This window comes from Microplitis mediator, chromosome 8, assembly GCF_029852145.1.
Source record: "Microplitis mediator isolate UGA2020A chromosome 8, iyMicMedi2.1, whole genome shotgun sequence".
Classification (NCBI taxonomy): domain Eukaryota; kingdom Metazoa; phylum Arthropoda; class Insecta; order Hymenoptera; family Braconidae; genus Microplitis; species Microplitis mediator.
In genome coordinates, this window is record NC_079976.1 from 24,172,140 (window position 1) to 24,193,943 (window position 21,804).

The 21,804-nt window shown below is 29.2% G+C and overlaps 2 protein-coding genes, 1 long non-coding RNA gene and 1 pseudogene across 3 annotated transcripts; 3 read left to right on the top strand and 1 right to left on the bottom strand.

Annotated features, from left to right (window-relative positions):
• Positions 1–574: 574 nt before the first annotated feature.
• On the top strand, positions 575–6,276 carry LOC130673185 (putative gustatory receptor 28b). The gene is made up of 5 exons (XM_057478126.1): positions 575–1,752; positions 3,578–3,649; positions 3,728–3,817; positions 3,881–3,956; positions 5,465–6,276. Exons 1-4 carry the CDS (start codon positions 775–777, stop codon positions 3,941–3,943), a joined length of 1,203 nt encoding a protein of 400 aa, XP_057334109.1. The 5' UTR covers positions 575–774; the 3' UTR covers positions 3,944–3,956; positions 5,465–6,276.
• Positions 6,277–8,695: 2,419 nt separating this feature from the next.
• On the top strand, positions 8,696–9,274 carry LOC130673187 (uncharacterized). The gene is made up of 3 exons (XR_008990851.1): positions 8,696–8,769; positions 8,848–8,937; positions 9,001–9,274. It is a non-coding gene; the product is annotated as an uncharacterized LOC130673187 (long non-coding RNA).
• Positions 9,275–10,715: 1,441 nt separating this feature from the next.
• LOC130673186 (carboxylic ester hydrolase-like) lies at positions 10,716–14,783 on the top strand (annotated as a pseudogene).
• A 2,126-nt stretch (positions 14,784–16,909) lies between these two features.
• LOC130672964 (uncharacterized) lies at positions 16,910–17,932 on the bottom strand. Its single transcript, XM_057477784.1, has one exon. It carries the CDS (start codon positions 17,804–17,806, stop codon positions 17,021–17,023), a length of 786 nt encoding a protein of 261 aa, XP_057333767.1. The 5' UTR covers positions 17,807–17,932; the 3' UTR covers positions 16,910–17,020.
• Between the last annotated feature and the right edge of the window lie 3,872 nt (positions 17,933–21,804).

Genomic DNA, 21,804 nt, shown 5'->3' on the forward strand with positions numbered 1-21,804 from the left:
TATGGGTATCATTCCTATAATTATAGGAACTATTCCTATAATTATGGGAAACATTCCTATAATTATAGGAACCATTCCCATAACATTATAGGAACTATTCCTATACGATTATGGGAACTATTCCCATAATATTATAGAAATAGTTCCCATAATGGTATAGGAATAGTTCCTATAATGTTATGTGAATGATTCCCATGATTTATGGGAATGATTCCTATAATTTATAGGAATAGTTCCTATATATTATAGGAATGATTCCCATAATATTATTGAAAGTATTCCTATAAATTATAGGAACCATTCCTATAATTAGAGGAACCATTCCTATAACGTTATGGGTATCATTCCCATAATTATAGGAACTATTCCTATAATTATGGGAAACATTCCTATAATTATAGGAACTGCTCCCATAATTTATGGTTGTAATTCCTATGATGATATAGGAAAAAATTTCACAAAATTATGGGAACGGTTTCCATAATTTTCTTTCCGTGTACCTCATTATTCTGATACAATTTCGCCTAAGCCCACTTTCTGGTTAATTTATTAACTCTACTTGTATGCGTCATTATCGCAAACTACTGATCATCAAAATGATTACGCAAATGGAAAAATGTAATTATAAAAATTCACGCGACTAAGTACGTACTAGTTGTTCCAATAGATTACATCAAAGCAGTTTTCATTAGTCTTTTATCGGTCGCCAACAATATACGACCGTTTTGAAAGTCACTTTATTATAATTTCTCTAAATCATAAAATAAAATAAATATGTATTACAATAAATATGTGTCAGTGTACCACCATAGCTTATTTTTCATTCAATATATTTTCTTTAAAATAATCGGACTGTCGCCTTGGACAATAAGCGATTTCGAAATATATAAAAAAAACCGAAAAGTTAATAATGATCAAAATAACGTCTGCAAGTTTTCATATTTTGGAACATTTTACAACGTTTTATTAATAATTGTCATGATTTTGATAACTCTATATTCTTCATATTATGAGCGCTTAGCAGTAAATAGAATAGATTCTTTACTGTCTAAACGCACTATATCAAGTATTGAAACTGTCGCAGTACTGGTGGCACTTGTTTATTTATCAGTGTACATTTTCCGTCAAAAATTAATGATTGGTGTTTTTAATCGGTTGAAAATTGTGGACAGTAAACTACAAAAATGTGCAATCTATAGCTCAGAAAATGACATATCTCTTCATATAATATTTATCCTAAATTTACTTCTTTGCTCTTCCTTAATGGTGTATTGTGCCCAACGCTTATCATTATTAGATATAATAATTAAGTGCACACCTACTGTAATCAGTACATGGTTGATAATACAGTACACAATGCTACTAAATATGATTAATAAAAGGTTCAAAAGTATTAATTATACAATCGGCAAGATCATTGAAGTTTATAAAACTGAGAATCGACCGGAAACGGTGTGTATTTCAAGAACGACACTTTTTCGCGGGTCTTTAATTCATGATATAAATAATGTTAAATACGCGTACATTAAATTGTGTGAAAGTTGTGAAGCCCTCGGCGATTTCTTTGGCTTTTCGGTTTTGACAGTTCTTATTTTTGTCGGCGCTGGAAGTGTATTTGTCGCTTACTTTGGAATGCTTCCATATTTCGAAAAAAAGAATCCTGGCCTTGGTATAATTGAGTCAATACCAATGTTATGGATGAATTTTTCAATTTTTATGTTAACAACTTACGTTAATAAAATAATTAAACAGGTAAATATTTTTGAACGAGGACAATAAATAACGTTACCCGGGTCAAAAAATTAGATCTGTTTTAAATTAAATGATAAATTCAAACATTTTTCCTTTAATTCAAGTTTATAAATCGTATTTATTTTATATAAGAATTTAATCTGTTTTTGCCCGTACTATTCCTTATCCAGGCTAATATCAGACTTATTTTCGTATGATATTTAGTCTGTTTTAAATCGCGTTTAGACTGAAAACAGACTTTTTTATTATAAATATTGCTCTGTGTTCAATTGTTCTTAAGGACAAATACAGGACTTTTTATAAATATAAATAATAATAATAATAATCTAGATTTATTAATTTATTTCAATTTTCTTGGTATTTAAAACATGCTAATGCGCTTCCATAATAAGATGTCACACAGAGAAAATGTCGGCTCGAAACCTACCAATTTTTACAATGCTGTCGACTAAACTTGAAACAGGGAGTAAAGCATCCAAAAAATTATCGTGCTCTTACAAAAAATGATTATAATGTATCACATTACTTATTACGCGCGAGAAACTTATCGATGAACTTCAATATCAATCACTTCCATACATTATAATAATTTTGATGCAGCATAATAATTTTTTATAAGAGCATAGTAATTTTTTGGATACTTTACTTTCTGTTTCAAGTTTGGTCGACAGCATAATAAAAATTGGTAGATTTCGAGCCAACATTTTTCTCCGTAGCACAAGAATTTTGATGTTTTCTTACGCCAAAATATTTTCAATTTTATCCAGTAAATAAGAAAAAATTCTTGACATTTTCAGAGTTGTTTTATCACTTTTATTCAATGATATAAATATTCAATGAAGACAACTAAAAAATTAAGCTGTCAAATTTTCATTAACTGCCGACATTTTTAAACAAAAGATAGTAAATAAATAGTAAATAAAACATAATCAATTCTGCAGCTTAATGTTTTTTCATAAATATTGCCCATAAATAAAAATTTTATAAGTCCATGATTTAATCTAGTTTTGTCCTTGTGAATTTTCAGAACTAAAATTTTTTAAAGTTCACGAATGAATCTAATTTAGTCTCCTCGTAACGCGTTTGTTTTTTAAAGTAGCAGGTCAAAAACAGCTTAAAATTTTCATAAAAGATCGAAATCAGATCAAATAGTCCAATTAGACTAAAATCAGGTCAAATTTTTCAGTCCGGGTAGATCAAAAATAGATTAAAATTCTTATCGAAGTTCAATAACAGACCAAGTAGTCCAAATACAGTCCAGTTAGACTAAAATCAGATCAAATTTTTCGACCCGGGTAAGGTAGTGTCGTGTTGTAGAAGTCATCGGTTAAATTTCATGAAATGTAAATATTATATTAAGATAACTCCTGAATGTATTTTTTGAAAAATAGGAATTTTTTACCGATCGTGAAACGAGATATTGATAATTAAAGTGCGCATAATTAACATGTAAAGGTCTTCCGGAGAGTAAGTTGCTGTTGATTTTTATCCCCACTATTAGAAAACAATTCTAATCTCATACCGTTACTACTCACTAGCATTACGACCCGAAAATTTCTGACAATTCCCCCCGGTGATTTACTTTCTGGGAGGACTTCAGTACATTTTCAAAATTCCAAATGGCTATCAGTAGAATTTCTATAAAAAATAATACATTGTAGGAAAAACGATTGTAATAAAAAAAAAAAAAAAAAGCGAAGCTATAAATATTTAAAGGTATTTGTCTCGCAATTACTAAATGAGCGAAAACGATATGACGTGGAAGAGCAAGCAATAGTAGAAGAGAGACTAGGCAGAGACTAACTGTAGATTTGAATATTTTCAGAGCAACGAAACGCCGACTATAATCAATCTGCTTATGGATCGAGGCACAATAGATAGAAAAGTTGAAAAAGAAGTAAACGAACTTTTATATTTCATCGTTTTTAAATCAATTAAAGCTTCTCATTATCTACTTTGAATTTTTAAATTACAGTTGGTCAAATTTGTACGTGATCTCTCGTATCTGAAAGTTGAATTTACTGCATTTGATATTGTTTCGTTGGACCGAACACTTATGGGAACTGTAAGTTTTATTACTTTATTATAAAACTTGCGAATTACTTATTTCTTTATTTATTTCTTTCAGATTGTTGGTACAGTTGCAACTTATGTCATTATTCTGATACAATTCCGTCCGAGTGCAGCTTGAAATTAACTAATTGGTTATTTATTAAACTGTTTCTAATTATGTGCATTTTGGAAAATTGAATTTACTACCTGTGATATTATTTCAATAGATCATACACGGCAAGAAAATTATGGAAACTGTTCCCATAATTTTGTGAAATTTTCTCCTATATCATCATAGGAATTACAACCATAAATTATGGGAGCAGTTCCTATAATTATAGAAATGTTTCCCATAATTATAGGAACAGTTCCTATAATTACGAGAATGATACCCATAACGTTATAGGATCTGTTCCTCAAATTATAGGAATGGTTCCTATAGTTTATAGATATACTTTCTATAATATTATGGGAATCATTCCTATAATATATAGGAACTATTCCTATAAATTATAGGAACCATTCCCATAAATTATAAGAACCATTCCCATAACAATATAGGAACCATTCCTATACCATTATGGGTACTATTCCCATAATATTATAGGAACAGTTCCCATAATGGTATAGGAATAGTTCCTATACCATTATGGGAATCTTTCCCATAATAATATGGGAATAGTTTCCATACCATTATAGGAACCGTTCCTATAATATTATGGGAATGGTTCCCATACTATCATGAAAAAATTAATTTAAAGAAAAGTGTGGCAATCACTTTTACAATACGCAGAAATTTGATTAAGTATAAAAACAAAAATTCAAACATTAAAAAAAAATCTATATTTAGAAAAATATTCAAATTTTTAACAAAAAAATTTTTTTTAACAAATTTAGCGTCAAAGAAGCTTTATTTGGATCTCTCCATATTATTCGGAAAATTTCTACACTGTTTTGCAAAAAAAAAAATTTTATGATATTATTAGACCGGTTCCCATAGCATAATGGGAATAGTTCCCATAATACTATAGAAATAGTTCCCACACCATTATGGGAATAGTTCCCATAATATTATGGGAATGGTCCCCATAATGATATGGGAATAGTTCCCATAATATTATGGGAATGGTCCCCATAATGATATGGGAATAGTTACCATAATATTATGGGAATGATTTACCATATTGGTATAGGATCTATTCCCAAACCATTATGGGAATGCTCCCCATAATGATATGGGAATAGTTACCATAATATTATGGGAATGGTTCTCATATTGGTATAGGATCTATTCCCATACCATTATGGGAATGGTTCCCATCAAGGTATGGGAACTATTCTCATGCTATTATGGGAACTATTCCCATAAATTATAGGAACAATTCCTTTAATAGTATAGGTACTATTCCCATATCATTATGGTAACCATTCCCATAATGGTATGGGAACTATTTTCATACTGTTATGGTGATGGTTCCCATAATATATGGGAACCATCCCTATAGTAGTATAGGTACTATTCCCATACCATTATGGGAACCATTCCCATAATGCATAGCAAAACTTCCCATAATAATCTTTCCGTGTATACTTATAGGCACGGTAAGTTCTATTATTGTATGATAAAATTTATTAATTAATTATTTAATTTTTTTTCCAGTTCGTTGGTGCAATTGCAAGCTACCTCATTATTCTGATACAATTTCGCCAAAGCCCACCTTCTTGTTAATTTATTAACTCTACTTGTATACATCATTGTCGCAAACTACTGATCATCCAAATGATTACGCAAATGGAAAAATGTAATTATAAAAATTCACGCGACTAAGTACGTACTAGTTGTACCAATAGATTACATCAAAGCAGTTTTCATTAGTCTTTTATCGCTCGCCAACAATATACGACCGTTTTGAAAGTCACTTTATTATAATTTCTCTAAATCATAAAATAAAATAAATATGTATTACAATAAATATGTGTCAGTGTACCACCGTAGCCTATTTTTTATTCAATATATTTTCTTTAAAATAATCGGACTGTCGCCTTGGACAATAAGCGATTTCGAAATATATAAAAAAAACCAAAAAGTTAATAATGATCAAAATAACGTCTGCAAGTTTTCATATTTTGGAACATTTTACAACGTTTTATTAATAATTATGATGATTTTTTTAACTTTATATTCTTCATACTACAATCCCTTGACGATAGTTAATTCAGATTCTATAATGACTAAACAAACTATATCAACTCTTGAAGATCTCGCAGGACTGACAACACTTGTTTATTTATCAGTGTATATTTTTCGACAAAAATTGATAATTGGTATTTTTAATCGGTTGAAAATTGTGGACAGTAAACTACAAAAATGTGCAATCTATAGCTTAGAAAATGACATAACTCTTCATATAATATTTATCGTAAATTTATTAATCTGCTGTTCCTTAGTGGTGATTTATTTCCACCACCATTCCTTACTGGCGACAATAATTAGATTCACACCTACTGTAATTAGTGCATGGGTAATAATACAGTACATAATGCTACTCAATATGATTAATAGAAGGTTCAAAAGTATTAACTACACAATCGTTAAGATCATTGAAGTTTATAAAACTGAGAATCAACCGGAAACAGTGTGTATTTCAAGAACGACACTTTTTCGCGGGTCTGTAATTTATGATATAAATAATATTAAATACGCGTACATTAAATTGTGTGAAATTTGTCAAGTCCTCAGCGATTTCTTTGGTTTCTCTGTTTTGATGGTTTTTATTTTTGTCGGTGCTGGAAGTATATTTGTCGCTTACTTTGGAATACTTCCATATTTCGAAACACAGACACTTAATGGCATTAGTCTAACCGATTCAATGTCAGTATTATGGTTGAATTGTTTAATTTTCATGTTAACAACTTACGTTAATAAAACAATTAACCAGGTAAATATTTTTAAACTCAAATAATAAATAAAGTTTAGAGTTGTCGCGCTATAGACGCACTATATATATATATATATATATATAGGGGAGGGTGGGGCAGAGCGGCCCCCCTGAAATTTTGACCAAAAAAAAAATCTTTTGTTTTTCGACTAATTACTATAAATCCGATATGTTTGCGCATTTTTACCCCTACGCATGACATTTGGGGCAAAATGGACAAGCCCAAAATTTTGAAAAAGTGATTTTTTCATATTTTTATCGTCAAATTAAAAAAAAATTATCATAATTCCACATTTCTAGCCCTACGCATAACACCTGGGGCAAAATGGACCAGCCGAAACTTCCGAAAAAATTATTTTTTCATATTTTTCGGCCGTTTCTTTATGTAAGAGGCAAATTTGGTCACTAAAAATTTATAAAAATTAAATTTTTTTTTTTACTTGATAAATTTTTGAAATAAAGTAAAATTATAGAATTGATTTTTTTTTTTATTAAATAACAATTAGTAATTAAGGTAATCGAGAGTGAACGATTTTTTACGCTTTAAAAAATCTTTTTCGAGTAATATAAAACCAAAAATAGTTGTCAAGAGAAAGAAATACATTCTTAATGATGAAAACAATTTTAAAAAAATAAAAACGAAAAAAAAAAAATTTTTTATCACTTTTTGAAGGGGGGGCCGCTCTGCCCCACAAAAAAAAAAAAAAATTCTTCAGAATTTTGGCAAAATGTCCATAAATTTGTTCGAAATAGGACAAAAGTAAAGTGATCTTATGGTTGAAAGCCACAAAAAATAATAATTGGCTTAGGGGGGCCGCTCTGCCCCCACCCTCCCCTATATACTAATGGAAAATTAAAGGATCAAAAAAAAATTCCAAATTTTTGGGCGATTTTCAACCAGCCCTAACTTTGAGAGAAATGGTCGTACAAAAAATAAAAAAAAGGAAATTGTAGCTCCTAGTGTCTACTTTTTGGATTAGAACTTCAAAATTTTTTAGCGTCAGCGGTTTTAGAGTAATCTTAAAAAAACCAAAGACAAAGACATTTTTAAATTTTTTTACTTGTTTTTTTTTTAGTCTTTGGGCGTGGAAAAAAATTTTTTTGCTTAACCACTGTGAGGATTGAATACCTTCATTATTCAGCTTTAATTTATTTTTTTATGGACCTTGATACGTCCACTTCTCGCCGAGATATCGGTCGTCAAATGGAAAAGGATCCTTTTGTCTTTGATTATCGATATCTCAGAAACCAATGATCGCACAGAAAGTTAATGGTAGGATTTAAAAACTTGACTGAATTCCCTTCAACGATTAGCCATTGCTTTTTCGAAAAAAAATTTTTTCTTATCGTCACATGAATTTAAAAATGCAACAAAAAAAGGGCTTTTTGTTGCATTTTTTGGAAAATCAAGCGCTGAAACGAAAATATGGTGGAAATCGATAATGTTAACTGTGAATTTTACAGTTCAATATGTCCACAAAAACCCTACAAAGAGCCAGATCAATCCAACCAGCCGTTTTTTTGTTTCACTCGATCAAATTTTTAAAAAAATTGAAGGATTACGTTTTTTGCTCTGAAAAGCTCATAATCTTTAACAAGATTAAAAAAAAAAATTTTTTCGGAGCTTTGTCCACAATTTTATTGCAGACAGTGCTTAAATTTCCAAAAAAAAAAAAGTTTTTTTTCAAAACAAAATTAAAAAAAAAAAAAATTTTTTAAACAAATTTTTTTTTGGAATAACTTAAGGAAATTTACAAAACCAACACCCAATAATTTTTAACACGTTTACGTCGCTGCATTCCGTGATTTTACTGATCTCTCGGTCATTAAGTTCAAAAAAAATTTTTGAATGTAGTTTTCAAAAAATTCGAGTTTTTGACCGACTGTGAAACGAGATATTGATAATCAAAGTGCGCGTAATTTTCAGACTAACTTTGAATTTGAATATTTTCAGAGCAACGAAACAGCGAATGTTATCAATCTGCTCATGGATCGATGCGCAATAGATGAAAAAGTTGAAAAAAAAGTAAACGAACTTTTTTATTTCATCGTATTTAAATCAATTAATGCTTCTCATTATTTACTCTAAATTCTTAAATTACAGCTGGTTAAATTTGTACGCGATCTTTTGTATCGGAAAGTGAAATTCACTGCCTGTGATATTATTTCATTAGACCGCACCGTTATAGGAGCCGTAAGTTTTATTATTTTATCATAAAACTTGCAAATTAACTATTTATTTATTTATTTGTTCCAGATTGTTGGTACAATGGCAACTTATCTCATTATTCTGATACAATTTCGTTCGAGTGCCGATTGAAATTAATTAATTTGTTATTTATTAATCTATTTCTAATTAAATACGTTATTATTCCGAAGCTTCAAAAATAATATTCAGCTATTCATGTATTTATTTATGGTTAGAATTGTTATGACGCACATATTTATCTTGTTTATTTATAATTAAAATGTTTAAATTGTCAGAAATAAAATTCTGGGCGTTGGTTGACCCTGCGGGCTAGCCCCAAAACTTCCCGCTGTTTTCGAGCTCTTCGAGCTCTAAATTGCTATAACATCCGATTCCCGGGTCAAAAAATTAGATTTGTTTTAAAATAAATGATAAATTTAAATAATTTTTCTTCAATTTAAGTTAATAAATTGTATTTATTTTACATAAGATTTTAATCTGTTTTTGCCCGTACTATTCCTTATCCAGGCCAATATCAGACTTATTTTCGTATGATATTTAGTCGGTTTTAAATCACGTTTAGACTAAAAACAGACTTTTTTATTATAATTATTGGTCTGTGTTCAGATTTTTTGAAGAACAAAAACAGATTTTATTTACTATGATTTTTAGTCTGTTGTAGGGGTGTGTGAATACTCGAAACTTCGAATTATTCGAGGTGAATCGAATCGAACAATTCGATTCGAGATTCGCCTCGGAGATTCGAAATGTTCGAATAGTTCGAAAGGTTCGAATAATTCAAAAGGTTCGAATAGTTCGAATAGTTCGAAAGGTTCGAATAGTTCGAAAGGTTCGAATAGTTCGAGAGATCCGAATAGTTCGAATAGTTCGAGAGGTTCGAATAGTTCGAGAGGTTCGAATAGTTCGAAAGGTTCGAATAGTTCGAAAGGTTCGAATAGTTCGAGAGGTTCGAATTATTCAAATCTTTCGAACTATTCGAACCTTTCGAATTATTCGATATTTGACTCGAATATCGATTTGAATCTAACTATTCGACTCGATTCGATTCGAACAAGATTCGCACACCCCTAGTCTATTGTTAATCGCTCTTAGATTAAAAACATGACTTTTTACAAACAATAATAATAATAATAACAATAATAATAATAATCTAGATTTATAAATTTATTTTAATTTTCTTGATATTAGAAACATGCTAATGCGCTTCCGTAATGAGATGTCACAAACATTTTCAATTTTATCCAGTAAATAAGAAAATTTCTTGACATTTTTAGAGTTATTTTGTTACTTTCATTCAATACTATAAATATTCAGTTAAAACATCGAAAAAAATCAAACTTGCAAGCTTTCATTAACTGCCGACATTTTTGAACAAAAGACACTAAATTAATAGTAAACAAAACATAATCAATTCTGTAGCTTACTATATATTTCATAAATATTGCTCATTAATAAAAATATTACGAGTCCATGATTTAATCTAGTTTTGTCGTTGCAATGAAGGACCTTAAAACGTCGACATCTGGTGAAAACTCGATATTCGAAAATCGAGGTCAAAGCAATAACTTTCCGAATTTTTCAAAAATCATCGACTTTCTTAACAAGAAATTAAAAAATGATTAAATTTTGTTGTATATTTATACAAGTGCTGTGATGAACTTGGTAAACACATTAATGTTAGCAAGTTGACACAAGCCAAAAACCACTGATTAAGTATCGTTACTTATTCATTTAATCAATTTCGTTTCGCACTTCGGCAACAATCATATAAGCAAAATAATGAAGTCAGAATTAGAAATAGTGTATTTGACGATTTTAATTATTGTTATTATTCAATCAGTATTGTCAATTGATAATAGCGAAACAAATAGATATATCGTAAACGTACAGCAGGGTCAATTGCAGGGAGTAAAAGAATTCAATATCAACGGAAAAAATTATTTATACGCGTTTCGTGGGATTCCGTATGCCAAGCCACCCATAGGAGAACTAAGATTTAAGGTTTCGTAGGTTTTTAATTTATTTATAAGATTATTTAGAATAATAATAAGTAATAAAAATATATAGGATCCAGAACTGATAGAAGCGTGGTCTGGTATAAAGGATGCTAAGGAGTTCGGTAATGTGTGTGCCCAATATGATCTTATGTCAAAACAATTAATGGGAAGTGATGATTGTCTCTGCCTGAATGTCTATACGACCAGTTTGAAACCTGATGAACCACGAGCTGTAATGGTTTGGATGCATACTGGTGCGTTTGTATGGGGTTCCGGAAATGATGATTCTTATGGACCAGACTATTTTATTGAGAAAGATATTGTTTTAGTCACAATAAATTACCGTCTTGGAATATTCGGTAAATTCTCTAGCTCTACTCTCTATTCAAGTGCTTATTTTTAAAAAACTAAGACATTAAATTTGATTGAAAAATATCTAGGTTTTCTCAATTTGGATGATGAAGCAGCACCGGGTAATCAGGGATTGAAAGATCAAGTGATGGCTTTGAAATGGGTACAACAAAATATCGATAAGTTCGGCGGGGATCCAAATTGCGTTACAATTTTTGGGAATAGTGCTGGGTCTTCTTCCGTTCATTATATAACTCTGTCTCCTCTGGCTAAAGGTTGATGCGTATTTTGATTTTATTTTTCATAAGTTTCAAAAAATCAATAAAGGTGATGTTAATTTTTACAGGATTATTTCATAGAGCTATTTTACAAAGTGGAGTCGCAATAGCACCATGGGCAAAGCCATCGCAGTCTATGAAAGACGTAGCTGTAAAAGTTGCTGAAAAATTAGGAAACAATATTACCAGGTAATTGAAACGGTTAAAACAAACGATGGTTTTGCAATATTTCATTAAACGACATATCCCGTATGAAAAAGCAATATATGAGCTTCAGTGTAATTCAAAATATATGACAAATTATATGGAATTATAAGATGTCATATATGGAGCCATATACGAAATTTTGCCGAAATATTATATGATTTTATTATTTGCGACATATATATCGGTAATATATTTTTTTTACATGCTAACTTATAAATATTGCTTATAATATTTTATACTATACTTTAAGTTATATGATAAGATATATGATTTAATTATATAACTGACATATAATATTTATATATGTAAATATATAATTATATAAATATATGTTCACATATATTTGTATAAATGTATGTAAATATATATTTATATAGATATATGTTTATATATATTTGCACAAATATAAAACTAGAGATTTCAAGCTATAAAATGCTTTTTTTTTAATCTCGATACGATTATTTTTCATGAAGTTACGGTCTTGCAAAAATCACTAAAAAATTTCTAAAATTTTTTTGTTCCTTTAATTTTTGGTGTGAGTGTATTTTTTAAATTATTTATGCATAATAATATCGTAATTATTATAATATTGAAATTATAAGTTTATATATAAAACGAGAATATAATTTGAGATGTAATATCATATGTATATAATTACATATATTATAAATTATATGGATTATAATAATATTGAAATTATGAATTAATTTATAAGATGAAACATATATTTTACGTTATAAATTAATATATAAAGCGGACATATAATTTTTGATACAATATCACAAGTACATAATCACATATATTATAAATTATATGGATTATTATAATATTAAACGTATAAATTATTATATATGATAAATCATATATTAATCAATATTAATAATTTTGCCGCCATATATGGTCAGTTATTTACCATATATTTTGCACGCCTCGGAAGCGAAGCGGAGAGGTTGTGCTTTATAACCAACCTGTCAAGGTCACACGATTTCCACTCATTAAAGTGCATATATTTTTTTTCTATTACTCTTACACATTATGAAAAGCACATCAATATAAAGCTGAAACACTAATAAATAATCCTGATACTTTTTTTAATTTGTCTAATATGTATTAATATAAAAAAAAGTTTATTAAAAAAAATTTATCGTGGACGTCCATTAGTCTGTGGTTCAAAAAAACGGCGTGGTACGGATATCTCGAGAACAACTTGACGAAACTACTTAATTTTTTTTTCAAAATTTTCAGAAAAAAGCAAAGAAGGTTCCTTTCGAAAATCACTACTGTAGACCTTCTCGTTTTTTTAAAAATAAATCATTACGGTTAAAACCGGCAATCTTACATGTAAACAAACACACACTGCCGCCATTTTTCATTAGGAATGTTCTTCTTATTTATTTTTTTTTTTTTACTTTTATTATCGTATATTTACCATGAAAATTTCTATGGGAAATGAGCGGGATATTCAATTTTATTCGAAATTTAACTTTTAAAAAAAAACATAACATGAGCTTTCGAGGCGTGCACTTTTGGATTTTCCAAATTTTTTTTTATATATTATCGACAGTATATGGTTTTTTCATACGGGATTGAACAGCTCAAAAAAATATATTTATGCATAAGATTATATCTTTTATGATTGATTAATTATTTTACAGTATGCCTACATCAACAAATATGTATTTGTACCGTCAGTAGACTTGAAATCAAAAAACCCATTTCTAGCTATTCCTGTAGAAGAAGCTGCTAAATCTGGAATTCAAGTTCCCAATATTGTTGGCTGTTCGGCTCAGGAAGGTATTTTCCTCATCGCAGGTATGTATTATGCGATTCCCCTAAACTGTAACGTTACAGTTAAAACACGGTTGATTAATGATGACTTTGTAAAATTAACCTTTATAGCTTAGTCTTCGCATATGCTTTAACGCATGCAAAAAAAAACGACATAAGAGTTTAATTTAACCAACACTCGTTAATATCATCCATATATTCACACTAATTATAATTTTAGACATGGACGATAAGGATTATGCCGACCTCGAAGCTCATCAAGACACGGAACTAATACAGGAAAATCAACGACAATATTTGCGAGAGCACAATGTATCCGTGAGTGATGTTAAGAAATTTTTCATGGGTGATAACGAAATTAGTCGAGAAACTGCTCAACAATTTGTAGATTTAGTTACTGCTGAGTTTTTCACGATTAGCATGTACGACTTCCTGGAAAGTCAATCTGCGATAACGGATGTGCCGACGTACTTTTATGTATTTGATCATTACTCAAATGAAACTGCAGTAGTTCAAAAACTATTCGAAACAGATTTACAAGGTATGATTACTATTGGTAAAGGTGCATCAACATGTAAGAACGATATTAAGGATTCATATTAATTATGATTTAGGTACATCTCATTCTGAAGAGATTTATTATCTTTTTAATGCTAAAAGATTAAAATCACGCGGAATTAGGCAACCTAGCTCTTTTCCCACTGAACATGATATTCAACAAAATATTATTGGATTGTGGACCAACTTCGCTAAAACTGGGTACTTATCTCTCATACTTTAATTAAAGTTCCTGTTTTCCCATCAATAAGATCATAAAGATGCTGATTGTTAACCGTCACTATGATCTTTTTGCAGAAATCCAAATTCCGGATCACCAGTTTTGACGTCTGTCGAATGGCAGCCTATTGACGACGCAACTGAATACAATTGTCTAAAAATATCTGATAATCTCAGTTTAGTTAGAGAACGAAACATTTTGCATCAAATACAAGAAAGTTCCCGAAAAAATTGTAATTTACTATTAGGATTTACACTGTGAATTATCTTGTTTGCTTGAGTGAAATACTTTAAAATAAAACTTGGATACGTCCATTGTTCTTTAATTTCAATGTCAGTTAGTTTGTGCTAATAAATTCTGTAAATTTGCATTTTATGTATTTTACGCTTGCACAATAAAAATGCGCATGCATGGTACGAGCGATGATTGATTTTTCACGTACGTTAATCTGGATTTACAATACGTTAACCCTCATCGTTTAATCCTTGCAATACAGTCATTAAGGGGGTATTCTGGTCTAGAGACATGAATTTTAGGTAATTTTTGAAGTGCTGTAAAAAAAAAGCAAGCAATATTTTTAGTATCAATTTCTTTATACATTATTTATTCACATTAGAAGCATACAAAAAAAAATTAAAAAGTCAAAAAAATTCAAAATTCCGTTAGTTATCAGCTGATGGAGTGGGGAGTCTCAAAAATTTGGTGCGTGACCATACCCACGATCTTAACTCTCCTAGCAATCTGAAACCAAAAAATAACAAAGATTATCAATCTATAATAATGTCGCAATGTCTGGAACTACGGAAAAGTTGGAAAAAAATTTTTTTACAAAATGGCGACTGCCTAAAGAAAAAAAAAATTTTTGTACCACTTTTTTGGACATTCTTCGATTTTTTAAGAATAGTAAAAATGAAAATTTGGGGATGGCCGTAGTTCCGGACATAGACAAGTCCCTAAAGGAGACTCTCTTAAAATTTCAAGTAAATCGGTTCGGTAGAACCTGAGAAATCACGGGTATCAAATTCAAAAAAACAATTCTGAGAAAAACGCGTTTAAAGTTTCAAGTAAAATTTTTGCAGTCTAAGTCATAAAATTATATTTTTAACTTACATTTATTTAATCTGCCATTCCTGCTGCATACATCGAACCTTCCTTGACTTCGAAAAAACTATTTTCGGCGTTTCTGTTTTCCATTCGAGCAGTTCTGGCCTCTGGTTCGATTAGTTGCAGCCCAACCGGTTTGGATGCCAGCTCAGCAAAATACTTATTTCTCCGAAAATAATTTGAATTTTGAAAAATCCTCTCGTAGACATATTCTTAAATAGTTAAACTATGAAAATAGTTTCTAGACCAGAATATCCCCTTAAACAACGGTGAGGTAAACACGAGACAACAGAAAAGTTGCACCATGAAATTGGAATTGATTTATTTGATCGTTTCTGAGATTTTTCGAAAAAACTAAAAGAAAAATTTTTTTGTTTCTTTCGAAAACGGTCTCTCTCGAACGAATGAACCGATTTTGATGGTTAAGATTGCATTCGACGCGGCTTATAAAGTTGCAGAGCCCAGTTGATTTTGAAATCAATCCATCGAGCACATTACAAGTTATCCAAAAAAACATTTTTGAAAAAATTTAATTTTCGGAATATCTCCGAACGAGCCTTACCGATCAAGCTCAACTTTTCACAGTTTGCAGAAATTAATAAGCTGCATCGAATGCCACCTTGAAGATTAAAATCGGTTGATCCGTTCAAAAGTTACAGAATATTTACATACGTACGTACGTACATACATACAATCATACATACACTCGGACATCATCTTGAAATTAGTCAGAATAGCTTCCTGGAACCTCAAAACCTCAAGATCTCTTAGAAATTCGATTTTCGAAAATCGGATCGAAACCAATAACTACCCGAATTCCTGAAAATTTCCAATTTTTATAACGGGAAGTTGAAAAAATTACATAAGATGTTATTTTTTCCGGATAAATCAAAATATAATTTTCTAAAATGTGTCTGAAATCATACCAACCCTTCCTCTTTATATAGTCTCTTTCGATCATCACACATGTATTAAAAATAACTATGATCATTATAAAATTATTATTATTATTGTGATTAAATAGGTTGTAGGGGTCCAAAGTCAGACCTAATTTAACATGGGAATAGAATCTACTTTAATCCCTCAAGTCCGAAATAAGAACTACTTTAGGAGGCTCAATGTGGACTCAAATTTTGACTCGAGAATCGTTGCTTTTTATAGGCAAGCAGAAAAAAAATCGACTTCTTTGAGAAAAATATTAACTTCCATTTAATTTAAAAAAATTAATTTAGAAGTTTATAATGGTATTGTAACTAATATCTCAAAAAATTTCACTATTCTTTTCACACTATATTACGTTTACTTTTCAATAAAATGATTGATAACGTTTATCAAAATAATAACAATCGATTAATCTTTGAAAAAACATTTTGAACATATTTTATAATATAATATTCAATTACCCATACGAAAAAAATATATATCCGGATATATCCCGGCCAATCTGCATATAAACGAAATATATAAAAATGTATGTCTCATATATGCAGATTGGCCCGGATATATCCGGATATATATTTTTTTCGTATGGGTATCATGAATTCATTGTAATCAATGTTTTTTTTTTAATGTTCTGTCGAAAGCAAATTTAGTGGTTCTGTAACATCTATTTCTATTATTTCTGAATTTGATACGCCTATACCCCAATGTTCAAGAAAATTTTCAAATGGATAAATGATAGATCCATTCTGAATACGTACATCATTATGTAAGTCATAAACAACTGAAATAGCGTCTTTTCCGTATAAAATTGGCAATGCGATATTAAGTAACGGGTTTTTTTGCTTGTAGTGGTGGCTGCACATACTACAAGGCAAAATAATATGAAAATTAACCATTACTAAAGCAAAATAATCCATTGCAGAGTGATTTTGATCCTGTTGGTACTCATACTGTACTAAAATTGATAGAGAATGCAGAAAGTTCCAATAATTTTTACCCCACTCATCAAGTGACCAATCACTTGGTTCAAGTGTCAGCGGTTCTAGTATTGATGACAACCCGAAAAATTGTCGGCATTGCTCATATAACATTGAATTGCATAGAGTTATATCATTTATTTTATTTAGCTGTTCAAATGATTTATCTAGATCGATTGGATCAATAACTAATGTAATTAGCATAAATAGCTTCTTAAAGAACCGTCCGAACGTAACGGACTTGAAATAATCGGGAAGAATTGGTCTCTGCGATCTAATGTATGCTAAGAATGTATTCAAATATGTTTTGAAATTTTTTTGAATTATATGAATGACACCTCTATTTATTACATACGTATTGCGCTGGAGTGATCGTCGATAGTGAAATTCATCGCCATCACCATCCATATCCTCGATCTTGTTCTGATTCATTTTGTAACAAATACAGAATATATTTATAAATATTAAAATTTTATAACTGCTAATAAGCTTATCTATATTATTCGTTCAATTAATGGTTAAAGTTATAGTATTTTCTTCTGTACTAATATAATACTCTCTAAAATAGCTAACTCAACACGTGTGACAGCAAAAGAATAGATTTCTTGAGAGCTCAATGTGGTCTCATTGATTAATTGATTGATCAAAAAGTTTATGAGTCATTCGAAATAAAAAGTCTTATATTTCATGATCACTAACATTATAGTATTCAATTGGCTTCATTATGAAAAATTTGTAATCCGGTTAATCATACAGACGAGTCTCGAAACTTTCTGCTGTTTTCGAGCTCCTGACCAACACCATTTATTAATTCGCTGAAAAATATTTTTTGTGACAGACACTTGAAGTCTACGACATTTAGCGCCTATAGCCGGCAGCTAAAAATATTAGATAAGACACAGCTGGTAAAAAAGATACCTTATCGTTCTAATAGTGACGTCATCATGGATCAAAAAATATTTTTTGGTTACATGTGCGATAGCAAACGACCAAAAAATATCGAAGTAACTCAACGAGCCATCTTGTGACAAAATTTATCATCATTTTAATTCGTCCACTTACCGACTTCTCTCTAATTTTAAATAATTTAATAAATAACCCGCATGAAAATAACATATATTTTGATTATATATAAAAAAATATACCGTAAATATATAATTTTATAAAACGGCAAAAATGTATGTATAATAAAATATAATATTTATATAAATTCAAAGTTATATTTTGATTTATAATTTAAATTATAAAAAAAAAATATATACATATTTTCATAATATGTAATATAATTATAAAATATAATTTTTAACTTATAAAATTCATTATAAATTTACATATATTGGAATGATATATAATAGAATATATTTTTTTATATATTAAATATTATATTGTTAAATATATTTTTTTATATAATTGACGTTGGAGAATATCAAGATATTGAATTGTATATTGTATTATATAATACATTATATATCTAAAAATATAAAATAAAATATGAAAAATAAAGACTTTCAGTTTGACGATGATTGTGAGTATCAATGAGAATATATTTTATTCGAGTAAATTAAGCATGTAGATCGAACTTGAAAGGAAGTTTGTAGAGAGAGTCGTTATGACTATAAATTTTCATTTATATGATTAATTTTTAATATAAAAAAATAATTACTCAAAATAAAATAAGTTTTAGAGGATACCGAAAGAGCATTCATGGAACTGAAAATTTTTCGAAGCACAAAAGTGTCATGTATATCTTTTAATATATACAAGCTTATATACGAGCATTATATATTATATTATACTGTTAATAATATAATTTGAATTATAAAATCATAATATATATAAACCTATAAATTGATACTATATAATGACATATATTTTTTTTATATAATCTAATATTATATGGAGTTTTTATAATGATAATATATGCCAAAATATAAAATTATATATTATATTGATATACTTTTAAAATATAAAATTTTATATTGAAAACGGCAAAAAAGTAGTTATTTTTAAATATATAATTATTTACATTCTAAATTATACTATAATATAATAAATATTATATTATCTGATATAATTTCTGAGTATAAGTTTTTTTCATGCGGGAAACGCGGATTTATAACCTGCCATTTATAGGCACTAAATGTGATAAATTTCAAATATCTGTCACAAAAACTAATGTATTTATCTAGTACAATCGAGTCTAAGACGCTCGCACTCAATAGATAAACTACTATATTCGAATGAGTCATAATGCCAACTCTTGCTTCCTCGATAATGGTATTAATTATTGATCTACAAGCAGCTTACAATTATACATATTCTGTAGATGTATCAAAGTAGGATGAACATAAGTTGAAAATTTGTCATAATCAATGGAACTATCGAGACCTTCAATGATTTTATATTTTTCAAATCTATCCTTGACTCTGTTGTAATAATCATTAAATTTTTCATTATTTAACGAGCGAGTTGATTTATAAAGAATAACAGTTTCTAAATTAGTGAAATCTTCCAGCAAATCACAAATTGTCTTCTGAGAATTGAATCGTAACGGTTTCATAAAATTTTCATAAATCCGAATCGGTAGCAGTGAATTTTGCTTGTTTGTCGTAAACGCTTGAATATCGGAAATTTTGATTTTTAAATTTTTTCGTCTAGTTAGTGTTAAATTCTTGAAGAGATACAAATTGCAGAAATTATAATCATTGCAGAACTCGAAAACTTGAATGAACAAAACTGATTTTTGTTTCATGATTTGTGTGAATATAATTACTAATCTAATGGTATCATTCAATTTATATTGCAATGACTGTTGAATACTTGAGACTATTTGATTATTGAGTTTTTTATAGTTCAAGTGTTTAATGACTTCTCGGTTACTAATGAATACTAATACTGAATAAATATAATCATAGACGAAAAGTTGTCTTATTAATTGTGAGCTCTTGGTAGTAAATGTAAAATAGAAAAATTCATTGTGCATAACAGAGAAAGGTTTATTTAGTAACATACAAATGAATAATCTATAGATAAAATTTATTTTTTTAAGACACGTACAATTTAGATTGTGCTTGCAAGGATTTTTATTTTGTTCTTGCATCCCGTTTCAAGCTGTTTAGTATTTACAATCGAATTTAATTAACTCGGCCAGTTAGTTTTCGACGGCGGAAATTTCCTGAAAATTCCGACTTATGAAATGCCCCTTTACCTATGAAAAGTAATATATAGCACATTAGGGTGCTCCGTTTGAAACGAACATTTTTTTTTTCACTCCCCATCAAAAATCTTCTTCTATGTGTTAAAATAAAAATTTAGACCAAATTTGAGTTCTTAATATTAATATTAACCACTGGAATAACGTCGTTGAAGTTTTTTCGTGCTAAAAGCACGTAAATTTAGTTTTTTTCCTTTTCAATGAATAAAACTCAGCCCTACATTTATGTATCGTGTCAGCCCAAAGATTTTCTTAAAGAGAATTGTATGCTCTTCAAAAAAGCCAGTATCTGCTTAGCTCTGAGTTCAACTCTAGCTCTCCTGTGTGTCAATGTCAAATTTTGTATCAAGTTGGTGGTTTTTTGCTGTTAACTCATGAACGGTCGAGTTTAGAGAAAAAAGGTACATGACTTTTTTTGTAGGAAATTTAGTTTTCTATAAAAAAGGTTTAATGACTTATAGCTGTAAAACTATTATTTTATTAAATATATGAACTTAAAGTTATTTAAATTTTTAATTTTAGCAAAATTTCGAGATTAATTGTTTTATAATTAAATAATATTCATATTTGTAGTAGTTTTTCGTCTTATTTTATCCATTACTTGACAAAAAAAAAATCAAAATTTTTAAGACAGTCAAAATCAAGTATTGACAATCTATTTTTAGAATGGATTCGAAATAAAATGGGTTTTTAAGTTCATATATTTAATAAAATAATAGTTTTACAGCTATGAGTAATCAAACGTTTTTATAGAAAACTAAATTTCCTACAAAAAAGGTCATGTGCTTTTTTTCTCTAAACTCGACCGTTCATGAGTTAACAGCAAAAAACCACCAACTTGATACAAAATTTGACATTAATGAATCACAGGAGAGCTAGAGTTGAACTCAGAGCTAAGCAGATACTGGCTTTTTTGAAAAACATACAATTCTCTTTAAGAAAAACTTTGAGCTGACACGATACATAACTGTAGGGCTGAGTTTTAATCATTGAAAAGGAAAAAGACTAAATTTACGTGCTTTTAGCATGGAAAAACTTCGACGACGTTGTTCGAGTGGTTAATATTAATATTAAGAGCTCAAATTTGGTCTAAATTTTTATTTTAACACATAGAACAAGATTTTTGATGGGGAGTTTGAAAGAAATCGACTGTACGAAGGAAAATTCATGCAACAATTTCCATTACAAGTTGCTGGTCAATGCACTGATCACAAGA

Coding starts and splice junctions, on each gene's coding strand:
- LOC130672964 (XM_057477784.1), bottom strand. CDS start 17,806: ATGAATCAGAACAAGATCGAGGATATGGATGGTGATGGCGATGAATTT.
- LOC130673185 (XM_057478126.1), top strand. CDS start 775: ATGTATTACAATAAATATGTGTCAGTGTACCACCATAGCTTATTTTTC. Junction 1,753..3,577: donor TTAATAAAATAATTAAACAG/GTAAATATTTTT, acceptor GAATATTTTCAG/AGCAACGAAACGCCGACTAT. Junction 3,650..3,727: donor ATAGAAAAGTTGAAAAAGAA/GTAAACGAACTT, acceptor TTTAAATTACAG/TTGGTCAAATTTGTACGTGA.